General features: G+C 45.4%; 1 protein-coding gene across 4 annotated transcripts in view; it reads left to right on the plus strand.

Moving 5' to 3' along the window:
- TRMU (tRNA mitochondrial 2-thiouridylase) overlaps window positions 1-22,785 on the plus strand; it is a 65,593-nt gene that overhangs the window by 20,874 nt on the left and 21,934 nt on the right. The window contains exons 11-12 of one of the 4 annotated variants that reach the window (XR_008892648.1): window positions 6,477-6,578; window positions 7,988-8,113. The exons of 1 other annotated variant lie outside the window; for it this stretch is intronic. Coding sequence is in view for 2 of the 3 variants with exons in the window: in XM_056573692.1 (XP_056429667.1) it covers window positions 7,988-8,143 (156 nt within the window). In the remaining variant the exon portion in view is untranslated. Of the gene's footprint in view, window positions 1-6,476; window positions 6,579-7,987; window positions 8,453-12,599; window positions 12,680-22,785 lie in introns of those variants that run through there. 2 more of the 4 variants (XM_056573693.1, XM_056573692.1) reach the window with 2 other exon arrangements.

Below are 22,785 nucleotides of genomic sequence, written 5' to 3' on the forward strand. Positions count from 1 at the left end.
AGCGCGCACTACACGGGGGCTGTACTGTCTGGTGTCGGCCTATGAGGTGTCCTCGCGTCTTGCGCGCGCTGTGGGGGGTCAGTGACTCCTCCCCTTCTCCGTCCTGCCTCAGTGTGGACCCGTGCTCCTGTTCTGCTCGGCTGCCCGTCTCCTCTTCCTGCTGGCCCACTGCGGTTCCTCCAGCTGTTTCCAGGACCCTCTCCGGACACAGGCACCTGGGTGAAATCTGTGGTTGTCTGACTTGCTAGTGCTTTTTTTCAATGTCCGATATGGGCCTCCCAGTTCGGGTGCAGACTGACGATGCCATGGCTGTGGCGTACATCAATCGCCTGGGAGGCACCTGCAGCTCGGCGGCCATGAGGGAAGTAACGAAGATCCTCCAGCCCTTTCGGCGGTGCACATCCCCGGATCGACAATTTGGAGGCAGACTTCCTACGTTGTGCCACCGCAGATCCAGGCGAATGGTCTCTCCACACGGAGGTCTTCGATCAGATCTGTCATCGGTGGGGGACACCGTATGTGGATCTGTTCGCATCGTGCCAGAACAGGAAAGTCTCTCACTTTGTGTCCAGGTCTCGGGATCCCCTGGCGGTGGACACCCTGGAGGTCCCCTGGACCCCCTTCGCTCTTCCCTACCTCTTCCTGCCTCTTCTGCTCCTTCCCCGGGTCGTTCGGAAGCTCAAGGCGGAGGGAGTCTTGGCAACTCTGGTGGCTCTGGACTGGCCTCATCGCGTGTGGTACGCAGACGTGGTCAGTCTCGTGGCAGACGTTCCCTTCCATCTTCTGGACCGTCCTGACCTTCTCTCCCAAGGGCCCCTCTGCCACCCCAATTCACCTCCACTGCGTTTGACAGCGTGGCGGTTAAAACCGCGGTTTTGAGAGCTCTGGTTTCTCTTCCTGAGTTATTCGGATTATGCTCCGTGCCCGTAAACCCTCGTCCACCAGGATTTACCACCGCAAATGGCAGGCATATTTCCGCTGGTGTGAGGCTCGTTCCCTTTCTCCCACCTCCTTTTCTCTGCCAAATCTCCTGTCCTTTTTGCAATCGGGGCTGGAGACGTGCCTTGCCCTCAGTCCCATCAAAGGGCAGGTTTCGGTGCTGTCTGTCCTTTTCCAGCACCCTCTGGCGTCTGACTTTCATGTTCGCACTTTTCTGTAGGGTGTGGCTCATGAGGCCCCTCCTTTTCATTCCCCCACCGAGCCTTGGGACCTAAACTTTGTGTTTGATGCTCGTCAGGGTGCTCCGTTTGAGCCTCTGGCTAAGGTTTCCCTTTGTTTCCTCTCTTGGAAGGTGGCCTTTCTGGTTGCTGTCACGTCCATTCGCCGTGTCTCGGAATTGGCTGCCCTCTCCTGTCGTTCCCCCTTTCTGGTGGTTCACCAGGACACGGTGGTTCTTCGGCCGGTGCACTCTTTCCAGCCTAAGATTGTGTCTCCCTTCCACCTGAACGTGGAGATTGTGTTGCTTTCCTTCTGTCCGTCCCCTTCCCACCTGCGAGAGCGCCGGCTTCATAAGCTGGATTTGGTCCGAGTGGTGCGGACTTATTTGTCGGTCACTTCCTCCTTTCGGCGGAGTGACTCTGTTTGTGCTCCCAAGGGGCAGCGCAGGGGGCTCCTGGCCTCAAAGTCCACAATCTCCCGGTGGATTTGTTTCGCCATTTCGGAGGCGTACTGCTGAAAGGATCAGGTGCCTCCCTTCTGCGTGAAGGCTCACTCCACCTGTGCGGTGGGGGCCTCCTGGGTGGTCGGTCACGGGGGCCTCGGCCCTGCAGGTTTGCAAGGCGGCGAGTCGTCGCTGCATACTTTTACCAAGTTTTACCGTGTGCATACTTTTGTGTCCTCCGACGCAGGCCTTGGCCACAAGGTTTTGCAGGCGGCGGTTCAGGGGTCTGCCTGAGCCTTCTTCTGTCGGGGTTGGTTTCCCCTCCCAGGGACTGCTTTAGGACATCCCATGGTCCTGTGTCCCCCAATGAAGCACTCGAAAAAAAGTAGATTTTTGGACTTGCCGTAAAATCTTTCTCGGAGCTTCTATTGGGGGACACAGCACCCACCCATTGTTTTATTGCGGCCAGCCGGTTCCGCCCTTCCGGGGCGGGGGTGTTTTTTCCTTTTGTGGGCTGTTCCCCCTTTTTCGCTGGGTGTTGTGTTCGGTCTGTTTTTTTTTTTTTTTTTTTTTCTGGGTTGGCTCTCCTTTCTGCTCAGTTAGGAGGCGGGTATATCCTGCCGGTAGGAGCCAGCCTCCTTTTTTGTTTTTTTTGCCTAGTGTCAGCCTCCTAGTGGCAAGCAGCATATACCCATGGTCCTGTGTCCCCCCAATAGAAGCTCCGAGAAAGAGAGAGAGATTTTACGGGAAGTCCAAAAATCTACTTTTGGATACTACCTATGAATACTTTTGAAAAACTTTGTAATGATTAGTCAAAAGGTTCTAGAAGAGTCCCCAGATGTTATGCTGCCCTACAGAAAGGGAATTCCTTGAGGAGTCTACCATTTTGTTCAGCGATGGGGAAACGAGCATCGGAAAGCAGCATTCATCAATTACAAGGATATTATTGACATTGAGTAAATCATATAGAAACTACTTGACATTTTATGTAGCTGCTACATAAATTAGGGTATCCCATTTGCTATCCCACATGCCTTGCTAAATCAATTTTGGAATTTTGGGCAGCTTTGATAGACCTTTTTAGAATCCCACAATAGTTGTGAGGATTTAAATAGCTATATTATAGAAAAGTACTAGAACACCTATATAGTCAGAATGATATTCTATTCAGTTTAGGTGTTACTGAAAGGAAGGCAATAGAGCCAGAGCAAATACGATGTGGGGAAAAATGGGTGTTTGTCATCGAGGCTGTCAGACTCTCACTGCATGCACTGCCGTTTTTAAAGCGCAACTGTCATGAGGTATGAGGCATATAACCTAACCACAGTGTGTGTGTATGGTGTGTAAAATATGTCTCCAGCCTTACTTTTATCCCTCTTATTATGGCTATTTGTTAGCTCAAAAAGTGCTCACTTCAACTGTCTGGCGCCTCTGTGCACATGGACAGTGCCCGTCCTTTTCCTCTTACTACTTCCCATGCAGGAGATGTGCTGGGCACTTCTGCATTCCCTAGAGGCAGAGAGCACTCACTAGGGAACAACCGATATTGATTTTTTTCTTAGAGCCCATACCGATAACCTGTGAACTTTCAGGCTGATAACTTATACCGATATTCCGGGCATTTTAATTCCCCCCCTCGGGCGCTTCAAATCAATGAACTGCAGCGGCTTTTGCGGGATAAGAGACCGCCACCTGCTTCTTTCCCCCTGCCGGTCAGGAGTCCAACCCTGCCGATTTGCACAATCGAGATGGAGAACCTGCTGAGTGAGTTCGGCCCCAGCCACCTCTCCGCAGCCCTGCACTCTGCTGCCCTGTGGCCGGAGCATGCTGTACCTGGACACCGGAGGAGTTCTGGGGATATAATTTATAATTACTTGTTCCTGGGGTCCGCGCTACTTCTGGCTCCTGCGGCATCCTGCGCTGTGGCTGCGCAATGACGAGTGACGTCCTCAACACGACGTCAGTCAGTGGCCTGGCGCACAGCGACAGCTCAGAAAGCCACCGGAGCCAGAAGTAGCGCGGACCCCAGGAACAGGTAATTATAAAACCAGAGATGGGGGAGGCAATGGGGCAGCGGTGGTCTCTGGCCAGAAGGGAGGCAATCGGGCAGTGGCGGTGGTTGGACTCAGGACCCCAGGACAGGCAGGGGGAGAGAAGCGGGCAACGGCAACGGTCTCTGGCCCCGCAAAAGCCGCTCCAGTTCATTAATTTAAAGCGCCCGCATTATTGGCAAGGTAATTGCCGATACCGATAACTTAGAAAATCGTGAATATCGGCCGATAATATCTGGCAAACAGATAATCGGTCGATTCCTAGCGCTCACTCTCTGCCTCCAGTATTACCTGGGTGCACGGAGGTGTCAGACAGAGCGCTCGCTCTGTAATGTTGGTCGGCGCTCACATATGAAAGATAAGGGGCGCATGCGCTGGGACCTGTGTCAGTCACACAGCGGTCCCAGTGCTGGTGTATAGGGAATAGGCGTGGCGGCCGCGGGCATTGCGAACCCCAGGCCACGCCTATCCGACTGTCAGTGGTAGCATATAAGTATTTTTTGAGCTAATAGAAGCCATAATAAGAGGGATAAAAGTAAGGCTGGAGACATATTTTACCCCCCATAAACACACTGTGGTTAGGTTATATGCCCAATACCTCATGACAGTTGCGCTTTAAATCAATGGTGTTGGTGCAAGACATAGAATGCTGGCTCAGCACAGGTGGCCAAGCTATGTATTTTAATTTAAGGAGGTGGGGGGGGGGGGGATGCGGGTGGCGAACGCCTCGTACAAGTTATAAAGTGCAACTACTTTTTCATTTGATTTATGCTCTCTTAAATGGGTTATCCAAGATTGGAATAAAACATCACCCCTTTTGTGCTCAGGTTGTGTGGTATTGTAGCTCACTTCCATTAAATAAATGAAGCGGAGTTGTAATGACACACGGGTGTGATGCTTTTTTTCTTTTCTTTGAAAGAAGCTGTGGTGTTTTGGTTTTCTATTTTACTATCCCGGATAACCTCTTTAAAAATAAAATAAATATGTGCTCTGTTTAGCTGCAGCTACCTGGTATAGGGGGCATTCATACGCTCTACTTTTGCACTTCATATCCATAATTACTAGAGCAACATGCCAGTATATCTGACAAGCAGTTAAAGGGGTACTCCACTGCTCAGCATTTGGAACAAACTGTTCTGAACGCTGGAGCTGGCGCCGGGAGCTCGTGACGTCATAGCCCTGCCCCCTCAATGCAAGTCTATGGGAGGGGGCATGACAGCCGCCACGCCCTCTCCCATAGACGTGAGGGGGCGTGGTGTGAATTTATGATGGGGCAGGGCTATGACATCATGAGCAGCCGGCTCCAGTGTTCGCTGCTCAGAGTTTGGAACAAACTGTTCCGGAGTGCCCCTTTTAATACATTACCAATTATGCGAATAATGCTGTTAACTTTCACATATCGCAGTATCACATATATAAATAAAGCACATCTATCTATTCTTATCCCAATAAATAAAAACTATGTTTTAGGGGGTGAGGATAAAGGAGGTCTAGTAGCCAGTAACAGTGAACAGCTATTGCTGTCAGCAGAAGTTCATAAAGTGTATAATTGGGAAAACCTCTGACAAAGTAGTTGGCTCCTATACTTGTGTCATGCAGAACCAAATACATCATAAAATCTAGTTTAACCAAAACAGGTATGCATTGGTTATGTACCACTATAATCCACATAGAAACATACAAGAAAGTTGCTGGGTATCACCATGTGATGGAATGATTCTTATAGGCTTTGTGCCCATGAACAGAAAGCGGAGCCATATGGCTGGCATGCTGTGCATATGTGATGCTCATTAGTGACTACTGTAACCATGGATATAGATGATCTCAAGAAATGTCACATACTGACAATATGTCTACCAAATGTTACCAAGAGTCTTCCAACAATTTCAGGTTCCAGGAGAAAATGTACTTCACTTGGTATCAAATTGGAATGATTTGTCTTTAGAGAACATGTATTCAAACACCATTCAGCTATAAAATAGTTGTCACCCGTGATCGGCGGGCAGCTTGATTTTGGAATTAAAGATGTCTCTGGCATCTGTCCTTCCAAACTGCACTGTAAATGCACAAAACCTTGTTTTATACATGATGATTTTCTTGTACATCTAGTACTTGTCCAAACCAGGAGTTAATAGAGTGCAGAGTGAACTGTACCCGACAGAATCCTTTCTATATATACATTGCATAATTGGCTGAACCCAGGTAACTATTCAATGTATTGTAATGTGAGAAATTGTTCCACCTTTATTCAGTTACCAATGTAGACTATTACATGCCCACATTCTAATCTCATAACAAACACCTCTTCTACTGAGGTAACAAGAGAACCCGTAATTGCCATAAATAAGTCTGCCTAAAAAATACATATTAGATGCTGCCTGCTACTGATCTGCCTCTCCAGTGTTCCTTTTTTGGCATTTTACCACACATTTTAAACATTTATTTGAGGAACAGTTTAAAAAAAATTAAAAAAAAACAGTAAATATAAAACCATAAATGATACTCTAATACAGAATACGAGGATACTTTCTCATAAGCAGTTTTGAAATGCAGGGCAAAGGTTTTATATTTGATTCTGCAAACATGTTAAAGATAGAAAACAGAGCACTCACACTGCTGCTCATAGTCTTCAATTCAAGTTTTGTTCACGGAGGTCCTGGCATCAGTGACCTCTGCAGGGAGGCGCAGATGGAATAGGGGGAAGCTCGGACGGTTTATATTTGATTCTGCTCCATTTAATAACTTTAATTTTCTTACGTCAAGTATTTTATCTCAATTCAGAAAGTTTTTCATAAAGTATTGTAAACTGTCTAATTTACCCATAGTGACCAGACATAGCACAGCTGAGCTGTTATTGGCAAATCAGTTTTTGTGTAGGAAGCACTGCTGTAGATATTATGGCCCAGACTTCTCAATCAATGTATGAGGTAACTCATTGGCTTGTGAGACACACAGGTTTGTGCTAGTGTTTGGCATCAGCTTAAAGGGATTATCCAAGATTACAAAAACAGCACCCCATCTGTCCACTGGTTGTGTGTGGTATTGCAGCTGATTTCCACCGAAGGGTTTGAAACCAAATAAGAATACCACACACAACCTGAGGACAGTTGCTGTGCTGTTTTTGGAAGAAATTATCTTTTTGTTTCTATTCCTGGATATTCCCTTTAAGAAACTCCAAAGCAGAAACTCCACTGATAATGCTAATTCTGCAATATCTGTGTAGTTTTTGTTGCTAGAAATGGTGTAGGACCCGCAGTACCAACATAGTCACACGAACATGGGTACAGGTCCAGAAAGTAGTTCAGTGCCAGTGTAAAGACTATAGATAAACTGCAGATGAGGTAAGGAGTCTGGAAAGGTCTTTTCCCACCTCTAACATCACCTGTGCTCTTTTCAGTCTGGGAAAGGTGGGATAGGGGAAGCGATGGATTGTTGGGGGGGGGGGGGAGGGAGGCAAAGGAAAGGAAAGAAAAAGCCACTGCCAGGGTAGAATGTTGATGCTGTGTGTACGGGAAGTGTAGAGTTAATGCTAATGCAAAGAGTGAGAGATAACAAGGGGGAGAATGCCAATAGATCTTAGAGAGAATGGAGGAGCGCTCCATAGTGTAAAACAATACTGGAGGTAGGGTAAGGAATATGGGTTCACAGCCACTTACCCAGTATGGTTGTGTAGTTCATACCCAACAATGGTGAGTGAACAAATCAGAGTAGGGACCCGTCTGCAGCCCTCAAGCTTTTTCAATGCAGCAGTGGAATGGAGGAGGCTTCTATATGGTTAGCAGCAAGATTCAAGTGGCGCTGACTGACCCAGATCAGAAACAGCAGGAATGGTGGAAAAGGTTTATTTGACCAAGATGCAACGCGTTTCACTGCGCATGCAAAAAGCTTTGCATTTTGGTCAAATAAACCTTTTCCACCATTCCTGCTGTGTCTGATCTGGGTCAGTCAGCGCCATGTAGAAGCCTCCTCCATTCCACTGCTACAATAGAAGAGTGGGTTAGAGCGACTCAGCTGCTGTGGTATTTGTATGGTGCTTCTAGAAAGGTATCTTGAGCCACATTGTGGAGTTCAGTACTGCAAGGGGTATTATCTGCAGCACATAGTGGTATCTAATTGATGCTTCTTGAGGTAATCTGGATGCTGCACAGTGGTTTTTGCTTGTTAGTACCTGCGTCACCATATCTTGGCTGGTGAGGCCCATGAAAAATACAGTTCCTCTAAAGGAACATCTTCTAAGATCTGTCCTTGAGTCATCCTATTTTGGGCTCTGGAACAGTTGTTTGTTTGTTACAAGCTTTCAGTGTTATAACTTCTGTTTGTTTTGCTTTTTTGCCAGTTTGCGGTTTTCTACAAAGGAGAGGAATGCCTTGGAAGTGGTAAAATTGTGAGGCTGGGACCTTCAATGTACACATTACAAATGGGCCAAAATAGAATAAAATCTGTGGCAAATGTACAAACTGAGAGTGTTAAAGATCTGGATCCATTAACATGACTGCTGTAGTCTTCCCTGGCTTTTTAGAAGAATTAATTGAAACCTAAAAACAGCAAATTACGAAAGAACTAAAGCACACAGTGTTTCTGCGGTAATAACAGGGCACGTTCTGACAGAATTTGACTGGCATCCTACCTCTGAGGCCTTCTCTACACAATAATGGATTGTTTTCCACAGACAATCATTCGACCTGAACATCTTGGAGAGAATAACTGTCCAAAGATGATTACATAACAACAATTAAAAATTTTTTTAATTTAAAACTGTTAAAACACTGGACAATTGTAGTGCAATATATAATATATATAATATTTTTTTTTTTTTGCAAAATAAAATTGTTTTCAGTTTTTCTTTTAACATTGACCAAGAGACTAGTCTTTAAAATTACCACAAACCAAACAGAGGGAACTAATTGAGTGTTTAGAATGGAATCAGTAGTTACAATCCCTACTGGGGGGGTGGTTTTGGAGGAGAGGAGGGGGAGGAGGAGATCAATCGGCTGAAATCTAATAAAATACAAATAATATTTACAGCTTATTACCCCCAGGGGTTCTGGAGCCATAATATGTAATCCACAGACTTTTCTGGGCCTTATGTTGGGCTTTATGCTTTGCTATCATACAAAGCTTTTTTCCTTTTTTTTTTTTAAAGGGGTATTCCAGGATGTTTTTTTGACTATGCTACAGGGGCTGTAAAGTTAGTGTAGTTGTGTGTGACTGTGGTCTCACAATTCTTCTGTTTTCATCCCAATATTTATTTCTTCTTAACAGCATACAAAATTACTCAAGTCTCAGGTTTTCCCAGGTTGCAATGCGTTGAGACATGACATTGCTAGTCAGGTGTGCAAAGGGAGCCTGTCTGCTTCAGTGGGTGAAGGGACTGCTGGGTGCGAGAGAGATCATTTTACAACAGCTGCAGGCACCCTGGTTAGAAAACACTGGTTTTATGAATGCAACTCATTTATTTTTCAAAGGGTGGGATGTGATGCGCTGATGTGTGGGAGGGCAGAAAGTGACCTCACAATTACAAGGAACTATGATGTGTAGTTGGAGAACAAACTTCAACAGGCAATACCCAGTTCACAAAAAGCTAGCCACAGTGTTATGGTATTCTCAAAACATAGCCATTTAGCCCCAAGACAAGCGCAGATCCTTCCTAAGCATTTCCATTACTGTCTGCCAGGTACGTACTAAAATCACCTTAGGGTGGATAATGCCTTTAAAACTATATTAAACTGGGGGCATGGCCCATTACTTGCCATCAAATAGACCTACTTCCCCTAGAGCCATTAGGCCACATTCACACAACAGAAATTTTGCCTATCTGCATAAATTCTGCATCCTCATTGATTCGGTGCAGAATTCTGCAGATTTCAAACATGTGCGGAATTGCAGAAAAATCGCACGTATTCCACATCTCATTACGTTACTCCGCAGCCACCCTGGACTCCTGCAGTGCTGTGGTACTACTACTACTACCATCATGGAACAAACTCTTTCCCATGATAGTAGTAGTTGTGGGCTGCAGAAGGCTACAGGTGGCTGGGGAGTACTGTAGTGCTGGTACTACTACTCCCACTGTCCATGATGGAAGCTGTAGTAGGAGAGGCGCTCCTGCCAGGGAAGCAGGCAGCATTGCGCCACGATCTCCGGCTGACCGGCTCTATGAAAAACTAGGATCTTCACTATAGTTTTAAAAACCCTGCCAGGAGCCCTGAATGGCCACTTGGTACTGGCCATTCAGGACTCCTGGCAGGGTATTTGAATTTATGAAAATGAAATATACATCGCTGGGGAGTGGAGCGGTTGCATGCCTCTTGCTCCCCCAGGTTAATAACTTATGATCACAGCGGGTCTTGGAATTGAGACCCGATGCTTTCAATCCCTCAAGCCCCTGTACTACTAGCCCCTAATATGGAATAGACTCTGTTCCATGATGGGAGTAGTAGTACCAGTGCTACAGTAGTCTCTGCAGCCGGAAATTACTACACACATCATGGAAATTAGTCTGTTCCATGATGGGAATAGTAGTACCCCTGCTGCGGGGGGGAAAAATTGATGTTATTAAACTAAACAGTGATAGTTTGTGTGGGATCTGCAAACGATTCTGCGCGAATTCCACACAAATTTGCAGAAAGTCAGCCCCATTGACTTCAATGGGATTCTGCAGCCGAAGTCCGGAAAAACAGAAGACCAGACTTATCTTTCAGGACCGCGGAACATGGAATTTCAGCCGTGAAATTCCGCATGCGGAAATTCTGCTGTGTTAATGACAGTGCGAAATCCCATTAACTTCTTCCTGCAGAATGCCTTCTATATACGGCAGATGATGTGATACCTTTGCGCATTTCAGCGCGGGTTAATAAGCTGAAATCCCGGTATGTCAGGCAGGAGACCACTTCCGCCTGACACCCCGGGACCCAATCTGATTGACCTGATCAGCTCGGTGGGAGCAGCAGGAGTGTGTAGTTTTGCAACATCTGGAGGACCTCAGTTTGGAGACCACTGTGTAGTGGTCTCCTAAAAAGTGGCTATTAGAGATGAGCGAACTTACAGTAAATTCGATTCGTCATGAACTTCTCGGCTCGGCAGTTAATGACTTTTCCTGCGTAAATTAGTTCAGCCTTCAGGTGCTCCGGTGGGCTGGAAAAGGTGGATACATTCCTAGGAAAGAGTCTCCTAGGACTGTATCCACCTTTTCCAGAGCACCGGAAAGCTGAACTAATTTATGCAGGAAAAGTCATCAACTGCCGAGCCAAGAAGTTCATGACAAATCGAATTTACTGTAAGTTTGCTCATCTCTAGTGGCTATCCATATGTTAGAAAACTACAACTCCCAGCATGTCCAGACAGCCAACAGCTCTTTTTTGGGGGAGTTGGAGGTCTGGCCACACAGCGCAGAACAGTCGCTGGTGGCACAGACCACAAATGCCCACAAAAAAGCGGGAAAAAACCTGCACCCAAAAAAATTGTGCCGATTAGTAATAATTCACTGATCAGTTATCAAGACAATCTGCACATGGGGTACGGTCCGGCCACACAGTGCAGAACAGTCGCAGGTGGCTCGGAGTGCAAACTCTCCCCAAAAAAGTGCAAAAAATAAATAAGCACTACACTACACCCTGAAAGTGAAAACCTTACACACTTACACCTTCACATGTGGGGGAGGTCCACTGTTCTGGCACCATGAGGACTTTGTAAAAGCACATTGCCCCTGACTTCAATTCCAGCCAAATTTTCTATACAAAAGCCCAATGGCGCTGCTTCTCTTCTGAGCACTGTAGTGCGCCAGCAGAGCACTTTACATCCACATTTGGGGTATTTATGTGGAAATGGGGTTACACATTTTGGGGGGGCTTTTTCTTCTATTACCCCTTGTGAAAATGAAAAATTTGGGGTATCACCAGCATTTTTGTGAAAAATAAAACTTTTCATGTCTGACTTTAAAGGGAACCAGCGTTATATAGGGTAAAATCTTTATTTTCACCATTCCCGGGGGACGCTCCTGCCCCCAGGGAAGGTGAAGATATGAAGTTATAAACTAGTCACCGCCGCCGCCGTAAGTAGTCACCTGGGCGGGGAGCTCTTCTCATCTACTCCCGTTCTTCGGCCGGCAGCGACGCCCTCCGCTTGATTGATGGGCCGCGTCATCACTCTGCTCCGTCTGTTCAGTGAGCGGAACGATGACGCGGCCCATCAATCAAGCGGAGGGGGCGTCGCTCCCGGCCGAAGAACTGGAGTAGGGGAGAAGAGCTTCCCGCCCAGGTGACTACTTACGGCGGCGGCGGTGACTAGTTTATAACTTCATATCTTCACCATCCCTGGGGGCAGCAGCATCCCCCAGGAATGGCGAAAATAAAGATTTTACCCTATATAACGCTTTGCCAAGCGTTATATAGGGTAAAATCTGATGATTGGTTCCCTTTAATGAAAATTCATCAAAAAACTGTGGGACTTTTAGGCTCACTGTACCACTTGTTACGTTCCTTGAGAAGTGTAGTTTGCCAATAGTGGGCCATGTGGGGTGTCACACCCCGTCCCTCAATGCAAGTCTATGGGAGGGGGTGTGACAGCAGTCACGCCCCCTCCCATAGTCTTGCATCGAGAGGGCGTGGCATCATGGGGGGGGCATGGCTATGAAGTCACGAGCTCCCGACTCCAACGTTTGGAAGAGTTTGTTCCAAACGCTGAGCAGCGGAGTAACCCTTTAAGGCCAAAGTGGGCTTTGTCCTTAAGGTGTTAAAATTAATGGGTAATAAATTCATGCGGAATTCCTTGCAGAGTTTCCGGAGTGAGAATGCGGCCTTACTGTGATATGGTGGTAAATTTTGTGTAAGTATGTTTGTTTTGTTTTTATTTTCTTCATATCAGACATGCAATGGATTTTATGATACAATGTGAGGTAAAATATCAATAATCCAGAAAACTGCTGAATGATGGTAATTTTACATTCTCAGGAGCTCCTAAGAACTTATGGTATCTCCATGCCACAAATGTCTCCATTAAGGTAGCTTCATGTAACAGTTTTAGCATACATACAGAGAAATGTTTAAATTTATTGTGGTCAGAATATGATGCATAAAAAAAATTACAAAACATAAACTGTGTAAATTTGGTATCTCTATAACTAATACTATCCCACATCATCCTTAGTATGCCATTTTTATCATATGGTGGCAAGATTTTATTTTTTCACTGTTATAAAATGTACAACTTGTCCCACATAAAATGAGCCTTCATTCAGTCCTGTCAATGGAAAAACATTTTTATGGCTCGCAGAAGGCGAAGAAGAAAATATATATAGGAAAATATAGAATAATTATTAAAATCACTATGGAGATTTTTTTGAAACAGTATATAAAAATCAATAAAACAAATGCTCTGATTCACTGCTGATTTTCCTCACTGAGTTCAATGGAGAAGAGACCTGCTATTGTAAATGAAGTATGCCCCCCACCAAATTTGACCTGCTGTGGCTAATTTGTTCATGAACTTTACACAGTTTTTTTTTTTTTTTTTTTACAAGATGTGGATGAGATTTTCAAATTTGTTTCCATTTCACAGTAAACACCGCAATTTTCTGTATGAAAATGGCTGGGTTCACACCTAGTATTTTGGTTGGTATTTGGTTCTCATTTTGGAGCTCAGTATTTTTACCCAAAACCATAAACAGAACTTACACACAGAAAAACTGTAAAGGGAAGATTTTACACCTTTTACTGTGTTTCGGATGCACCCTTTGCTTTGGCTAAACACAGTGGCGTTGCTAGGGTTGGTGTCACCCGATTCGGTAGAGAATGGTGTTACCCCATACCTACACCCCCCCCCCCCCCCCCCCCCCAAGTACGTTTTTAGCCTGTTGTGACAGACGCCACTGGTGTAGCGCATTGTAAAAAATTCCAGTACAATAATCCAAATATACCAATTGCCACAGAATGGGAACGCGCTAAAGATGTTTTCACCATTTTAAACTACAGCTCCCAGAATGACTTAAAGGGGTACTCCACTGGAAAACATTTTCCTTTAAATCGACTGGTGCCAGAAAGTTAAACAGATTTGTAAATTACTTCTATTTAAAAATCTTAGTCTTATCTTAATCCTTCCAGTACTTATCAGCTGCTATATGATCCACAGGAAGTTATTTTCTTTTTTGAATTTTCTTTCTGTTTCACCACAGTGCTCTCTGCTGACACCTCTGTCCTTGTCAGGAACTGTCCAGAGCAGGAGATGTTTGCTATGGGGAGTTGCTTCTGCTCTGGACAGTTCCTGACAAGGACAGAGGTGTCAGCAGAGAGCACTGTGGTCAGACACAAAATAAAGAAAAATAACTTCCTGTGGAGCATACAGCAGCTGATAAGTACTGGAAGGATTAAGATTTTTAAATTTACATTTACAAATCTGTTTCTGCACCAGTTGATTAAAACATTTTTTTTTTTCCAGCAGAGTAGCCCTTTTAAGCAGTGGTAAGGTTATGCTGGGAGTTGCAGTTTCACTCATCATAACTGCAGAACTTACAAGTGACTCCAGCTGTGATGGGACATAATGAGGAGAATACACAATAATATCAGTGACGATAGGTGACGTCTTCTCTATAGTCTTTCCTTATCTAATTCAGATGGTCATGACTTTTCAGCTAAATCTTCTCTCTTTGCAGAATGTGACGCCCAGCTGTATTTGCTCCTCACTAAATCAGCAGATTTTGATCCTCTATATGAAAACAATTATTATAAACCTGCCAGACACTGTATCCTCTAAATATAATACTACTTTACACTGCACTCTTTGAATATAAACCTTCCACTCACTGTACCCTCTGAATATAAATCTGACACACACTGTACCCCTGAATATAATACTACCACACACTGTACCCACTGAATATAATACTACCACACACTGTACCCACTGATCATACTACCACACACTGTACATTGTGACTATACTACCACACACTGCACTCTCTGAATATAATACTACCACACACTGTACATTCTGAATATACTACCACACACTGTACATTCTGAATATACTACCACACACTGTACATTCTGAATATAATACCAACACACTGCACTCTCTGAATATAATACTACCACACACTGTACACTCTGAATGTAAACCTGCCACACACTATACCCTCTAAATACATTACTACCATACACTGCGCTCTCTGAATACTCTATAATACTACCACACACTTGTGCCCTCTGAATATAGTACCACACACTGCACCCTCTGAATATAACCTTGCCATAGAGTGCACACTCTGGTGACCCCAGAAAAAAAAAAGCATTAGGTAGGTAGCAGTTTCCCCACATTAGGCAGCATAATGTCTCCACATGAGGTAGCATAGTTTCCCCACATTAGGTAGCATAGATTCCCCACATTAGGTAGCAGTTTCCCCGCATTAGGCAGCACACTCACCTGGCCTGCGCAGCACTTATTTCCGACGGCACCCTTATGAGTGCGTCACTACGCGGGTCTGTGGAAGAACATCAGTTGTGCGACGTCCCTCAACAAACCCGGGGGTGGGGGGGGGGGGGGGGGTAGGAAGAGAATGAGTATCATGGTGTCACCCGGTCGCTACGCCATTAGCTAAACATGAGAATGAGCAAAATGAGAATGTGTGAATATAGCCAAATTGGGTGTCTACCTAATTCTCTTAGGTAGGGATGCACTGAAAGGGAAATTTTGGACCGAAAACTTAGGCTGCACTTGACCAAAAATGCATCCCCCCCCCCCCTTTTTTTATATAGTTTTTGTTAAATTTTTTAAAACTTTTTTGGGGATGTGATGTGACCAAAATCAGCAATTTTTGCATTTGGGATTTTTTTGCATTTACAACATTCACGGTGTAGGATCAGAAACATAATATATTCGTTGGGACAATTGCGCACGTGGCGATACAAAATATGCTTATTTTTTATTTAGAAGGGGTTAATGGGTGTTTTAAAACTTTTAACTTTTCTTTTTTTTTTTCAAACTTTTAGTCCCTAAGGCTAGGTTTCCACTTATTTTTTTTTTGTACACCTAAAAAAAAAAAACACAAGAAAAACTGCCACAGGTTTTTCCTGCGTTTTGGCAGTTTTTCTGGTGTTTTCCTTGGTGTGTGGAAACAGCCAAATTTGTCCCCTGTGGCAGTTTACCACTCTGTGGGTCGGATGCTGAGCGCTCGGTCCACAGAATGTAAGGAGATGAATGATGTACAGCATCACTACTCACCTCCCCCGGCCGTATAGTATACAGCGGTGCATAGTGTACCCGTGTATACTATACAGGAGCCGGGAATCCTGTCACCAGACTGACAGGAATCCCTGCTCCTATAACCCCTTTGGGCGGTATACACTATATACAGCTATCTATAGATAGCTGTATATAGTGTATACAGAACAGGAGGTCCACTTTCCTCCCTCCCTGTCACTGCCAAGTCTGTGTAGCTCCGCCTCCTAGTGATGAAGTCATTAGGGGCGGCGCTACAGACGGGATCCAGGCTAGTAAGTCTGAAGCTCTGTTCACATTGTCCGTTTTGGATAATGGGAACAGACCCTTCTGCCAGTGTCTACCCAGACAGGGCCACTCCAGCTGTTGCTAAACTACAACTCCCAGCATGCCCAGACAGCCAAAGGCTGTCTGGGCATGCTGAGAGTTGTAGTTTTGCACCAATTGGAGGCTCCCTGTTTAGGTAGACATTGCATTATGGACCATTTGCATTGCATTATGGACCATTTTTTTTGTGGTTTTATTTTATTTTTTTCTTGTTTTAGATCCGTGTATGCAGAGGATTACGGCGGATTCAATGGATTACGACAGATAAACTTGATTTATTTTATTTTAATAAAATGGTTAATGAGGGCTGTGGGGGAGTGTATTTTTTTCAATGTGTTGTTTTTTTTTTTTGTTTATTGAATTATCAGGTTTAGTAATGGAAGCTGTCTAATAGACGGAATCCATTACTAAGCCGGGGCTTAGCATTAGCCCCAAAAACAGCTGGCGCTAACCCCCAATTATTACCCCGGTACCCCACCACCACAGGGGTGCCGGGAAGAGCCGGTACCAACAGGCCCGGAGTGTCAAAAATGGTGCTCCTGGGCTTAGGCAGTAACAGGCTGGCGTTATTTAGGCTGGTGAGGGCCAGTAATAATGGTCCTCGCCCACCCCTGGTAACGTCAGGCTGTTGCTGCTTGGTTGGTATCTGGCTGGTACTGAAAATAGGGAGGAACCCTATGTGTTTTATTTTTTGTTATTTTTTATTTATTTATGTATATTCAGCCAGATACCAACAAAGCAGCAACAGCCTGACATTACCAGGGTGGGCGAGGACCATTGTTACTGGCCCTCCCCAGCCTAAATAACACCAGCCTGTTACCGTCTAGGCCCAGGATGGCAATTTTTGATGCTCCGGGCCTGTTGGTACCGGCTCTTCCCTGTCACCCCTGTGGCAGTGGGTACCGGGGTAATAATGGGGGGGGGGGTTAGTGCTGTTTTTGGGGCTAATTCTAAGCCCTGGCCTAGTAATTGACTCCATCTATTAGACAGCCTCCATTACTAAGCCTGAATATTCAATTTAAAAAAAAACAACACATTGGAAAAATTATTTTATTTAAAAAAACACTCCCCCACAGCCCTCATTAACCATTTTATTAAAATAAAAATCAAGTTCATCCGTCATAACCCATCGAATCCGCCGTAATCCTCTGCATACACGGATCTTGAATGAGAAGAAGAAAAAAAAACACAAAAAAATGGTTTAGGAAATTTTTTGCGCTCTCCGCAGTGGAGAGCGCCCAAAATGCAATGTCTTCCCATACAGGGAGCCTCCAATTGGTGCAAAACTACAACTCCCAGCATGCCCAGACAGCCTTTGGCTGTCTGGGCATGCTGGGAGTTTTAGTTTAGCAACAGCTGGAGTCTCCCTGTCTGGGTAGACACTGCCAGAAGGGTCTGTTCACATTATCCAAAATGGACAATATTAACAGAGCCTTATACCCTTAACAGCCTGGATCCTGTCTGTAGCTCTGCCCCTAATTACATCATCACTAGGGGGCAGAGCTACACAGACCCGCGGGGACTGGAGGGAGGTAAGGGGACTTCTTCGTATTCTGGATACACTTCATACAGCTATCTATAGATAGCTGTATATAGTGTATACCACCCAAAGGGTTAACCTACACTGTCCAGCTCTGTAAGTTAACTCTTTCCGGGCTGCCTTAGCGCACAGCTCAACAAGGGGTTAAGTGAGCCAGCAATGTGTATACTGTATACACATTGCAGGCTCACTGTAAGTTCTTGCTGGGGCAGTAGATATACAATGTATATATACTGCTCAGCATCAGCTGTTCTCCCGGCTCTGTAGCCTTGAGAACAGCTGAGTCCCCACAGTCACTTCAGGAGGATTACAGCGGGTGTCAGGAGAAGTGACATCTGCTGTGATCTGTACCTTACTGCAGGTACTACTGCTCCCAACATGGAGCACACTCTGCTCCATGCTGGGAGTTGTAGTACCTGCATTAATAGACAGATCACAGCGAGTGTAACTCCTGACACCCGCTGTGATCCTCCTGTATAATGTATAGATGCGGACGGCCGCTCTTCTATGGTCCCCTGCTCTGAGGTGTATATATACACATATTCATATTTCCCACAGAGTTGTGATTGGCTGGAACCATCTGGCCAATCACAGCTCTGCAGGAAATATGAATGTGTATATATACGGCAGTGCAGGGGACCATAGAAGAGTGGCCGCATCTATACATTATACAGGAGGATCGCAAGGGACCCCGGCGATCTTTCAATTAGTACAGGTAACTACTACTCCCATCAAGGAACAGTGTGTTCCATGCTGGGAGTAGTAGTGTTAAAAAATAATAAATAAAAAACTCAAAAGTCCAAAAGAAAATAAAATACGCCCCAAAAAAACGCCAAAGTTAAAGGAGTAGTCCGGTGCACACTTTTCTTATTTTATCTGGTCCGGGCTGCAAAAAAAAAAGAAAACTAACTTTCCATTTCGTCCCTCGGCGGCACACAAAGGGTTAACATCTTTCTTTTCTCCTACTACAGAAGATATGATCACAATAAGATTAATTAAACTAATCAAGTAATTAACCAATCTAGGGGATCACCCAGCGACCCTATCTCATATATAAATGACCCAGAAACAGAGACACACGTTTTTTTCTTCTGTCCTCTGGACATAGTGATCACTTTTTGTGTATTTATACCCTATAAGGGTCCTTTCATCCCCGTTGGCTCTGTCTGCGTGTTCACAGGCTTCCAAGCGGGATTTATGGACCCATGCTTCTTTCCCAGAGTCTGGGAACCGCATGTGAGGGCTGCGGCTTTTGAGTGAGCACTATTGGAGGTTTTTTGTATCGGGACCTCCGATTTCTGCTTACATCTTGTTCCGCTCCCTGTGTCCTGGCCTCTAGTTTGCTGGAGCGCCTCTGTGCGTCGCGACTTCCGGGTTCGGCTTGTTCGCAGCGCACATTCTCTGCAGTGCGCTTGCGCCGGGGGAGTCGCGCTTCTGGAGCCCTGAGTTGCGGAAATTTGCGGCCTATTCAGGTAAGAGGCTTTTGTCTCTATCAATGGGTTGGCATTTCCGGTTCCGGTGTGTCAATCCCGGGACCCTTATTTAAGCCAGACTTTCCGGTGTCTCGGTCCAGCCTCTGCCAGGCGCGTGACCCTGCCCGCACTCAGGTACGTCCTTACCTGGAATAGGGTAACCTATTCCTTTTCTGGGGACATTATTTATGTATACTTTATATATTTGACCAATATTATATCTTATGCATTCTGGGGTTTGTCTTAAATTTCTTTCTTGGTGTTATGGGTTTATAAATATGCTCTGATGTCTGCTTTTCCGTTCTTTCAGAATGGACAGACGTCAGGATCACCATACCTCCAAGAAAAGAAAGAGAAAGGAGCACCATAAGGCATGCTTACAGTGTGACCAACCATTACCAGACGAATATACTCAATATGTTTGTGAAGTCTGTTTTGATTATGCTCCTGCTTCCAGTTCTTTTCAATCTGATGCTAAGCAACTTTTTGGCTGGTTTAAATCTAGTCTGCAATCTTTATTGACTGATGTGTCTAGCCATAAGACTGCAAAACCCACTAAATCTAGTTCTAAACCTCTTGTGTCCCCTGTTTCTTCATCTGACTCCTCATCTGAGTCTGAGGGGGAAATAGATTCCTCTTCTTCACAAGAGTTGGCTGAAATTGGCACCCCAGAGGATTATTATCTTCTGAAGAAAGAAAAAATTAATTCTCTGATGAGGTCTGTCAAAAAAACTGTGGAAGGTGATCCTGCTGAAGATAATCTTCCAAAAAAAGAGGCGCTGTTTTATTTTCCTCAGACAAGTTCGCTTTTCTTTCCAGGGCAGCCCTTACTTGATCCCCTACTTAAGGCGGAGTGGCAAAAGCCTGAAAAGAAGTCTGATCTAGGTTCAAGATGTCTTATAAAATTGATCCTAAATTCTCAGATTCCTGGGAGTCTCTCCCTAAAGTGGATTTAGCAGTAGCCAGACTATCAAAAAAATCAATGTTCCCCTCTGATGAATCTTCTCTTTTGAGAGATCATATGGACAGGAGAGCTGAAGGTTCTCTGAAGAGAATTTATTCCTCAGCAGCCTCAGCATGTAAGGCATCTATGGCTTCAATATCCGTGGGGCGTGCTCTGCGCATATGGTTATCCCAACTCACTAGGGATTTACATGATGGGGTCTCTAGAGAAGACATTCTTCAAGATTTACCTAAAATGAAATTAGCCGCTGATTTTTTTACAGATTTTCCTTTGGACATCATGCGAATCAACTCTAAAATTCTTGCGAGCTCCACTGCTGCCAGGAGAGCTCTCTGGTTAAAAGAATGGTCAGGAGATGTTCCGGCCAAAAAACATTTCTGTTCTCTGCCCTTTGAGGGCAAGGAGCTTTTTGGTTCTCAACTGAACCCCATATTGGAGGGTATGAGTAATAAGAAAGAAGTGTTTTTTTCCTCCCCTTCTAAAAAACCTGGAAGCCGCAATAGAAGGAGACAGTTTCGCTCTTCTCCTCCGCACAGAAGTTTTGTTGCCCAGAGAGGCGTCAACCCCGTCAGCAATCTTCTACCTATAAAAAGAAGTCTCCTCAAGGAGGCGATAAGAGCAAGGGTTTTTGACGCCAGCTCCTGGTTACCCCGAGTCGGCGCCAGGCTTTCCCATTTTGCCTCTCTATGGTGTCTAACATCATCAGACTCGTGGGTAAACTCAGTCGTGTCAAGAGGCTACGCAATAGAGTTATCAAGAAACCCTCCAAACAAATTCTTTGTCAACAGGAACGATCATCTTCTTCCTCCTCTTATCACAGAGTTCCTCTTGAAAGGAGCTTTAGAGCCTGTACCAGCCCACCAGAGAGGTTTTGGCGTGTGCTCCAGGATCTTCTCAGTCCCCAAGAAAGGTGGGTCCTCAAGGTTGGTCATAGATCTCACCTTTCTGAACAGATATATAGTCAAAAAGCGTTTCAAAATGGAAACCATAAGATCTGTACTGGCGCTCATCGAAGAAGGAGACTTTATGGCAACTATCTATATGAAGGACACCTACCTGCACGTCCCAATACTGAAGTCCCACAGGAGATTTATCAGGTTGGCCTTAGCCAAAGACCAAGAAATACTACACTACCAGTTCACGTGCCTTCCGTTCGGCCTGTCTTCAGCACCACGAGTATTTACGAAAGTGGCTGTAGTGTTGGCCGCGCATCTCCGTCTACAGGGAGTAAATTTAATACCCTACCTGGACGATTGGCTACTCCTTGCCCATTCCAAAGAAGCTCTGGTCGATCATCTTCATCTTACCATTTCAGTCCTGCAGGACCACGGTTTCCTCATCAATTTTCAGAAATCTCATCTGACTCCAACCTCGATGGGGAAGTTTTTGGGCTTCAGGATCGATTCATCCGCCATGAGATTGTTCCTTTCAGAAGACAGGCTCATCAAACTGAAGTCAGAGGTAATCTGTCTATTGAATTGCACAGAGTTGTCGGTTCGGTCCGCTATGAGCGTCTTAGGCTTAATGACGTCTGCTCTGGATGCAGTGCCTTGGGGGAGGGCTCATATGAGACCCCTTCAACTTGACATTTTGAACCAGTGGAACAGGAGGCCCTGGGGCTTAGACAGGCTTATGTCCCTATCCAGTTGTACCGTGCAGGATCTAGCCTGGTGGTTGCGCCCGGATAAAGTCGAGGTGGGCAGATCCTTGCGAGCCGTTCCTCAGGTCCTCCTTACCACAGATGCCTCTGCCAGCGGTTGGGGAGCACATCTTAGGTTTGAGTGGGTACAAGGCAGTTGGAACAAGTCAGAGGCATCTCTGTCTTCCAATCGTAAAGAGCTCAGAGCGATACGTCTTGCCTTAATGCATTTCTCTTCTCTGTTACAGGGCCACCGGGTCCTGGTTCAATCAGACAACCTTCCTTCAGTATATTACCTGAACAAACAGGGCGGTACAAGATCATCCCAATTGATGGAGGAGTGTCGCCCGCTCATGGCTTGGGCGGAAGATCATTTGGTGGAGATTCGTGCAGTTCATATCAGAGGCTCTCTGAATTCCCAAGCAGACTTCCTGAGCCGGAAAAAATTCAACCCAGCAGAATGGAGTCTCAATCCTGCAATTTTTTATCAGGTAGTCCAGAGTTTCGGTCAACCGGAGATGGATGTTATGGCCACAAGAACCAATCGGAAGATCAGGTCCTTCTGCTCCATCTATCGCAGGGACCACCCCGACCATCTGGATGGGCTCTCCCTTCCTTGGAACAACAGGTTCCTTTATGCCTTCCCTCCCTTTCCCCTCATCCCTCGCATGTTGACGAAGATCAGGGAAGACCATGCCATAGTTCCGGCAATCCTTCCTTTTTGGCCCAGGAGGGCATGGTTCCAGCTCGCGTGGAAGCTTTCGAGAGGCTCTCTCTGGCAATTACCTCTCATCCCGGACCTACTGCTTCAGGAAGACCTCTGCCATCCAGCTCTTCACAAGTTGAAGCCGACAGCTTGGTTGCTGAAAGGGTGAGGCTCAGTGCACAAGGTTTCTCAGAAGAAGTGATCTCTCTCCTTGCAGCCTCAAGAAAACCATCTACTCTTAAAGTTTACTCCAGAGTAATGAAGTTGTTTAATTCC

This window comes from Hyla sarda, chromosome 4 (genome assembly GCF_029499605.1).
Source record: "Hyla sarda isolate aHylSar1 chromosome 4, aHylSar1.hap1, whole genome shotgun sequence".
In the NCBI taxonomy this organism is placed as follows: Eukaryota; Metazoa; Chordata; class Amphibia; order Anura; family Hylidae; genus Hyla; species Hyla sarda.